Source organism: Gadus chalcogrammus, chromosome 3 (genome assembly GCF_026213295.1).
Source record: "Gadus chalcogrammus isolate NIFS_2021 chromosome 3, NIFS_Gcha_1.0, whole genome shotgun sequence".
NCBI classification, from domain to species: domain Eukaryota; kingdom Metazoa; phylum Chordata; class Actinopteri; order Gadiformes; family Gadidae; genus Gadus; species Gadus chalcogrammus.
The window spans coordinates 25,545,911-25,554,909 of NC_079414.1; the positions used below are offsets into that span (position 1 = coordinate 25,545,911).

The 8,999-nt window shown below is 48.3% G+C and overlaps 1 protein-coding gene across 1 annotated transcript; it reads left to right on the forward strand.

Annotated features, from left to right (window-relative positions):
- Positions 1-5,145: 5,145 nt before the first annotated feature.
- LOC130379888 (beta-crystallin B1-like) lies at positions 5,146-8,072 on the forward strand. Its single transcript, XM_056587018.1, has 5 exons — positions 5,146-5,235; positions 5,633-5,751; positions 6,287-6,419; positions 6,813-6,955; positions 7,901-8,072. Exons 1-5 carry the CDS (start codon positions 5,146-5,148, stop codon positions 8,070-8,072), a joined length of 657 nt encoding a protein of 218 aa, XP_056442993.1.
- Positions 8,073-8,999: the final 927 nt, after the last annotated feature.

The following is an 8,999-nucleotide window of genomic DNA, read 5'->3' on the forward strand; positions in this document are numbered from 1 at the left end:
GCGCAAACCACGTGTGCGTAAAGTTGTGCGTAAAGATATGCGTGCGCGCTACTGTATCGGACCCCCCCCCCCACTCCCCTCTCCCTACGTTCCCCTTTGATGCCTCGGTCCCATGAGGGCTGTCGACTCAGCACATGGCGCACCGTTGTTGGCCTGTTGCTGGATAGAGTCAGTGCGCCAGGGACGCTGAATGGGGGGGTCCGTTCAACAGAGGCAGGGCAGCCTCTGTTGTGTGCCCCATTCGTACTCGTCAGCAGAGCTGTAGCAACAATGGCTGCGAGCTATCGGAGTATAATGAGGCTTTAGCATCCCAAATACTGCCGGAATTTAAATCCCCCAAAGTTGAGGAATGCTGTAATAAAGTTGATAATGTACAGTCATTGAACTCTAATTGACCTGCTGATTTTTAATATGATATCTTATTTCTCTGGAGTAACATGTGGCTACCAGAGCATGTCAGAATAGGGTTTATTATACATTTTTGTAATAGGCTGCTATTGAAGAATTCCACACTTGCACTTTTTGTTAGCATAGAGTTGCTCTAGCATTATTCCAATGATGACCATTCTGAACCCCCTAACCCCCCCCCCCCCCCACACACACACACACACACACACACACACAATATACACACACAGACACACACACACACACACACAATATACACACACTTAATATATTCATATGTTCATAGAGCAGCTAGCACACCTGTGTGTTAGCACACCTGTGTGCTAGCTGTAACAGGTGCATACTGTAGCAGATGCTAATATTTTTTGTGTCCTCAAATGCTAATGGAGCAGTTTGTTCAACAGCTAACTGCAAATATTATTCAGAGCGTCAATGCCATCATCAACCATCTGGCTGTCAGTGTGTTTCAAAATTACACATCCTAATGACATCTAATGTTACGATGGTGGCAAAGGCCTTGCAAATTAGCATTAGCTATAGATATTAAAATGTATTTGTATGTGTAAGCATCAGACAAATTGTATCATGTGTCTAACCATTTGCATTTTACATTTAGGGTATTTAGCAGATGCTTTTATCCAAAGCGACTTACAATAAGTACATTTGTCGGAAGTAAGGATGTTCATAGATCCAAGTGCCAAGCACGAATAATTGCTAGGTTAACCCATTCCCGACATAGAACAAAGAAAGCTAGATGCTATACAACTAATTACTATAACTTAGTATGACATACAATAAGTGCGTTCATTAATTTCCCAGGACGTACAACATACAATAAGTAGGAGGGATGGGAGTGGGAGGATATGGAGGGTCTAGATCAGGAGTCACCAACCTTTTTGAACCTGAGAGCTACTTCATGGGCACTGAGTCATGCGAAGGGCACCCAGTTCTATACACTCTTCTGAAATAACAAATTTGCTCAGTTAGCCTGTAGTTATATATTGATAGTAATGATTTATGATACTCATCTATGTGAAGACTTGTTAATTAATTAAGTCATGTTAATGATTTCTCACAATAATTATCAACAATGACTTAAAAAAGGTGGGAAATAGTTGATCAAGAATGAGTAGTGCTATTTTTAGAACAGGCGCCTCATGTGGTTCTTGTGGGCGCCATGGTGCCCGCGGGCACTGTGTTGGTGACCCCTGGTCTAGATGAACTCTGAACAGGTGAGTCTAGGTGAACTCTGAACAGGTGAGTCTAGGTGAACTCTGAACAGGTGAGTCTAGGTGAACTCTGAACAGGTGAGTCTAGGTGAACTCTGAACAGGTGAGTCTTCAGTCTTTTGCGGAAGCTGGTGAGCAACTCTGCAGTCCGAAGGCTACACAAAGAACCTGTGTCAACCAACCAACTAACTAACTGACTGACTAACTAACTAACTAACTAACTAACTAACCAACCAACCAACCAACCAACCAACCAACCAACCAACCAACCAACCAACCAACCAACCAACCAACCAACCAACCAACCAACCAACCAACCAACCAACCAACCAACCAACCAACCAACCAACCAACCAACCAACCAACCAACCAACCAACCAACCAACCAACCAACCAACCAACCAACCAACCAACCAACCAACCAACCAACCAACTAACTAACTAAATAACTCTTCATCCAGAGATTAAGGCAATACATTATAATTTGCAGGCAAACATCTGCTTAGACACTTGAATCACTGAATAAGTGAACATGTACGGCAGACTTGTGTCAAGAGAGAGAGAGTCGTGCGTAGGCAATCCACTAGGGATCCTCAACGTACCAAGAAATCCTGACGTTTTATCACATCTCCATGTCGACACTCTATTCTCCCACAGGCACTGATCTAAATATACTCCCAGAGACAAGATGCCAGTCAAACCGCGGCCCCGCCTATCGGGGGGGTAGTGATTACCGGGCTCAAAGGAGGGAAGCAGGTACGGAAGTGTTATCTAGGTCACTCAGGCCCAGTGGGCTGCGCAGCAAGGCAACCAGCACCCCTCTATGTCACGACTTTTAATGAGCTTTCACCCGATCCTTGATGCTGCCGAGTCATTTGTCGAAGCTTACAGCTCGTCCACCCACACACACATCCCTCGTATTTGACAACCTGTAAGCTTGCGTCGCCTCGTACAAACATCAGCCAGGTAGCAGATGTGACTTGCTGTGTAGGTGTTCACTACGTCTCCCCCTCATTCGAGATGCTATCCCGGGCTGTGATTAATAGTGGAATCTAATTTGCTGCAATGGTACCTCCCTTTGTTTCTCATCTCTTCCAGGCCGGTCCGGTTTATATTGCTTTTCTCGGAATATTGCTTTTTTTCTCTGACCACTTCTTAATCAGATCTATATGATGCCGCGTTCACTACAGGAAGCGGGAGGGAATATGAGTGTCAAATAAAACTATAATTGAGGTTTGGGTTTTAGGTTTATTTTTTATACAGGCAATGAACATCAACTTAGCGGCCATTTTTTTGAAAGATAATTTCTGTTATACTGTTATTCTATCTATATCTATATCTTTATATCTGTATAGATATAGATATGAATATATAGATATAGATAGAATAACAGTTTTCTTTATATCGTCTACATATATCTATAGATCTATAGATATATGTAGACAATATAACGAAGACTGTGAAATGTAGGGAAATGTCAGATACTTCAAACCTCATTGTCAGAACTACTTCACCGAGAACTAATTAAAAAAACACTCTCAATGAACTCACTACAATAAAGTGAATTAAAAAGGTATTAAATGAAAATATGTTTGCTATGTACCAGTTATTGTATCATCTCCTGTGCCTTCATTGGGTTGCAGGGAAAGCTCTGCAGGCGAGGTGTAATATCAACAGAGTACAAGACGCCGGCGAATAATGATCACAAAAATGAGTCACAGGAGACAGACACCTCATCACAGAATGCTGCCTGATAATGATAGGAGGATAAGGCTGTAGGGCGATGTTTGGGAGGATGAAGAGTACACATGAATATAATTACAGTACTCCCTCACACCTTATTGTTCTACTTTTCCCCCCCTGCTCCTGTCTGATCATTAACATTCTCTCTCTGCCCCTCTATCTCTCTCCCTCTCCCTCTCTCTCGCTCTCTTCGCAGCACTCTCTGCGTCTTTCCGTCTGCCTCTCTGTCTTAACTGCACCTCACACTCTGTCTTTCTCGCCCACCCTCTGCTCTGCGTGCCCCATATCCTCCCTCTCTCTAACCATCCCTCTATTTGCCAGCCTCTCTCTGTCCCCCTCTCTCTCTCTCTCTCTCTCTCTCTCACTCTCTCTCTCTCTCTCTCTCTCTCTCTCTCTCTCTCTCTCTCTCTCTCTCTCTCTCTCTCTCTCTCTCTCTCTCTCTCCATGTGACCCGTCTCTTCCCTCTCTCGACCTATCCCTCTGATTGCCAGCCACTCTCTCTCTCTCTCTTTCTCTCTCTCTTGCTCTTGCTCTGTGCCCCGCCCGGTGTCTCTCGCCCCTCCCTCCCCTGCTCTTTGATGATGGGGTATTTCTATTCTGTGGGCTGATGTGGGCTCAGCGTTTGCTTCTGTGTCGGTAATCCCCCCCCTCGGTCCGCCAGCGTATATAAGCCAATGACGGCCTGACAGACACATACACACACACACAGTCTCAAAGCTCCAGCTCTACAGCCACAGGTGAGCCACAGTCATCCAAAAAACATAGAAGTAGAGCATAGAACAGCAGCAGTGAGCCACAGAGTGTAACCAGATGTAAGCCAGACAGAGTACATTGATGTACGCAGTAAATATAACAAGTAAAATATAAAGATGCCTGATGCTGGCGGGTGGTAAAGCTGCAGAGATCTTCCGGCGGCTCAGAATACCTTTTTTCGATTCATCGATCGCTTGAAGCCATGCGAGCAGGGTTTATTGTTCAGAAATATATTTTTTACAGCGTCTAGTGATTGCCGTATGACGACACTGTTTGCGCACTGGTTCACATCCTGCAAATAGAAGAACGAGTGATGCAATGCTATATTCAGAAGACAATAGGTTACACACACACAGCCGCAGCCTTTGGTTATTTCAATCGATCTCTGTCTCCATTGTTCCGTGACATGTTGTTTTTGTGTCCCTTTTGTGTTGCATTGTGTTCTGATCTGTTTCGGCTCTCCTCTCCTCTCGTCTCCTCTCATCTCCTCTCCTCTGTCCTCCTCCTTTCTCCTCTGATCTCCTCTTCTCTGCTCTCCTCTGTGATCTCCTCTCCTCTGTCCTCCTCTACCCTCCTCCTTTCTCCTCTGATCTCCTCTTCTCTGTTCTCCTCTCATCTCCTCTCCTCTGTGATCTCCTCTCCTCTGTCCTCCTCTACCAACCTCCTTTCTCCTCTGATCTCCTCTTCTCTGTTCTCCTCTCATCTCCTCTCCTCTGTGATCTCCTCTCCTCTGTCCTCCTCTACCCTCCTCCTTTCTCCTCTGATCTCCTCTCCTCTGTTATCTCCTCTCCTCTGTCCTCCTCTACCAACCTCCTTTCTCCTCTCATCTCCTCTTCTCTGTTCTCCTCTGTGATCTCCTCTCCTCTGTCCTCCTCTACCTCCTTTCTCCTCTGATCTCCTCTCCTCTGTTCTCCTCTATGATCTCCTCTCCTCTGTGATCTCCTCTCCTCTGTCCTCCTCCTTTCTCCTCTGATCTCCTCCTCTCTGTTCTCTCCTTGGTTCTCCAGTCATCATGTCTGCTGATAAGTCCAAGGCCGCTTCCCAGACCGACGGAAAGACCCCTCTGAGCAAGAGGTCCGAGATGGGCACACACGCTTACAAGGTATACACACAAACACACACGCACACACACACAAACACAAACAACCAACCCCCCCCCCTCCCCTCAAAGAGATCCACACTATTGATCTGATGTGGGGCCTCGTTTAGGCCCCCATGCTGAGCTCTCTGCCCGAAGCTGCTGATTTACTCTGCCTGCGTGGTTCTACACGCTACGCTAAGGGCAGTGTAGCGTGTTGGTGGCTCTCTCTCTCTCTCCCTCTCTCTCTCTCTCTCTCCCTCGCTCTCTCTCTCACGCTCTCTCGCTCGCTCTCTCTCTCTCTCCCTGGCCCCTCATTCTCTGTCTCCCTCGCTCATCCTTGAATCTCCTGGTGAAGGTATATTCATGTGTGTAAAAATGCCTCCATCTGACCACCACTCCTCCCGCCTTCCTGCTCCAGATGTTTGTGTTCGACCAGGAGAACTTCCAGGGCCGCTGCGTTGAGATCAGCGGAGAGTGCATGAACGTGTGCGACATGGGCATGGACAAGGTGCGCTCCCTGCGCGTGGAGTGTGGGCCGTAAGTACTGACTCACAGCGTGGTGGAACACAGTGGTGGTTAGTACATGTGGTGGACTTACACATACAGTGACACATCATCAAACATCACATCCTCTCACGAAAAGACACTCACACACTGCAAACAAACACACCTGAACGTGAACGCACACACACACACACACACACACACACACACACACACACACACACACACACACACACACACACACACACACACACACACACACACACACACACACACACACACACACACACACACACACTCACATAAGCATGAGGACACAAACACACACACACACAACAACACAAACACACACAGACGCACACACAAGAACACTCAAACACACACAACAACAGAAACACACACGCACAAACACACACATGTGAACACAGATTCGATTTCTCGGCAGATTATCAGCAGAGATGCTGGGATTGACATCTCTCAGTACAGACATCCCTCTGACAACTCTCCTCCTCTCCTGCTCCTCCTCTCCTCCCTCCTCTCTCCTCTCTCCCGTTCCTCCTCTCCTCAGCTATGTCGGCTACGAGCAGATGAACCTGTGCGGAGAGATGTTTATCCTGGAGAAGGGAGAGTACCCCCGCTGGGACTCCTGGAGCAACTGCCAGAGGAACGACTACCTGCTGTCCTTCAGGCCCTGCCGCATGGTGAGCCTGCCACCCTCCTCTTCCTCTCCTCCGAGGGGGCAGATCACACACTGCCTAGCCTCCCTCTTCTTCCTCCCCTCTGAGGGGCAGATCAAACGCTCCCCAGGAAGCCTCCGTTGGCTTCATTCACATTTTACATTCAGGGCATTCAGCAGTCGCTTTTATCCAAAGAGACTTCCAATAAGTACATTTGTCAGAAGAAACAGAAGAGAAACAACAATATATCACTCTCCATACAGTAAGGATGTTCATAGAAACAAGTGCCAAGCACTAACAATCGCTAGGTTAACCCGTTCCCCGTATACAACATGGATAGCTAGAATAAAAAGCTACACGATACTAAGTACTATTTCCAAACACCGTCCAAACACCCCCTGCTCTGCCCCCCCCCAGGACCCCGAGAAGCACAAGGTCTGCCTGTACGAGGTCGGAGAGTTCAAGGGCCGTAAGATGGAGATCATGGACGATGATGTCCCCAGCCTGTTCTCCTACGGCTTCACCGACAGGGTCGGCAGCGTGATGGTCAGCTGTGGAACGTGAGTATACACACATACACATAGACACACACACACACACACACACACACACACACACACACACACACACACACACACACACACACACACACACACACACACACACACACACACACACACACACACACACACACACACACACAGACACACAAGAACACACACACACAGACACACACATAAGCACACCGACTGGAATTCTCCTCACCTCGAAAATATTTCAGGGCTAGATAACAGCTTGCAGTTGTTGATGTCATGACTCATTTCCTGCTGAGGAGCACAAGTAGAGAAGCTAGGAGTGACATACACACAAACACACACATACATTCATGGGTCTCTTAGTCTTAGAAGATAATGGATGTCGGGTTAATCTCCAGAAATAACTCTGGCATATATACTCCTGTTTTCTGTTCATAACAGCTTTTTATAAAAAAATGGCTGATGGCTGATGTAGGCATCAGCTGCCTACATCCACTCCAGACACATTAGCTCCAGAAAGATAAACTTTTAGGACTATAATACACACCCTTTTCCTGTTCATAAGAGCTAGCTATAGAAAAACAAGGGATGAAGGCATCAGGTGTTAGACATTGATCAAGTGCGAGTGTGAAGCCACTTCTGAGTGCTAGGTGTATGATGGGTTGGGCAGGAAGGGCCAGGGAAGAATAGGTTTTAACAAAGTCCCACACATGAGAGTGTGTCTGACGTCAGGCGCCGGGTAGTGTCTGCGTCCTGTGATGTCTCCATCACCAGCCCGCTGTGCGTGTGTCCCTGTGGTGATGCGACCGATCCCCAAACGCCAGATGCATTTGGCCACTTTAGTTCAAGACGCCGTAGCATAAATCACTTTTTCATTTAATATGTTTTGAATCCCTTCCTCCTTCACTCTCTCCCTCCCTCCCGCTCTCTCTCCCTCCCTCTCACGCTCTCTCCCTCTCTCTCCAACAGCTGGGTGGGCTACCAGTTCCCCGGTTACCGTGGCAGCCAGTACGTCCTGGAGAAGGGCGAGTACAGGCACTTCAACGAGTTTGGCGCCCGCTACCCCCAGATGCAGTCCATCAGGCGTATCCGCGACATGCAGTGGCACCAGCATGGCTGCTACACCATGTCCAGCAAGTGAAGCCCTCTGAGGGGGAGAAAGAGGGGGAGAGCGCCCGGAGAGGCAGAGGCGGGGGGTGACCCCAAAGGAGGCGCAGGAGGAGGAGGAGGAGGAGGAGGAGGAGGAGGAGGAGGGAGGTCCAGGAAGGAGAGGAAGAGGGAGCGAGTCTGACAAGGATTCGCCTTCCCCCCGTTTCAACTCCGCAAACCCTGGCTCTCGCCATCTGCCTGCGCTGACAGGAAGTGAAGAGCGATGAAGACTAGGATGAGGAGGATTGAGGAGGAGGAGACGACGAGTCGATTTCGAAGATTCAAACATGGCGTGGTAGACCGGTGCGGGCAGTGCGGCTGATTGGCCCACTCTCTCTATCCCTCTCTCTCTCTCTCTCTCTTTCTCTCTATCCCTCTCTCTCTCTCTCTTTCTCTCTCTCTCCCTCTCTCTCTCTCTGCCTCTCCCTCTCTCTCTGCCTCTCCCTCTCTCTATCCCTCTCTCCCTCTCCCTCTCGCTCTCTCTCTGCCTCTCCCCCCCCCCCCCCTCTCTCTCTCTCAATTAGCCCTGACTCTATCACCATCTGTCTGCCATGCGACTCCCTCCATTCCCCAGTTGCCTTCCCCTCACCAGCCCTCCATCTCTGAGACACATCTCTGCTCAGCCTCCCTCAAGCCCCCGCCCGACCCGCCGAACACACACAACCATACACGGACTTGACTGGGTGTGTACGTCTGATCACGGCAGGGGGCTCTGATTGTGGAAAGCAAGGAGAATCAACCTCATCCTCCAGTGAATGAAGATCTCCAGATTCCATGGTCTTCTCTACTCCCTCTCACTATTTGAACCCTGAAATCGCTTAAATAAAAACTTCATGCAACCCTACTACATTTTGCTTGTCTGATTCTTTAACTAAGGTGTGTTATCCCCACAAAGGGAAAGAGCATTTCACAGCTTCAG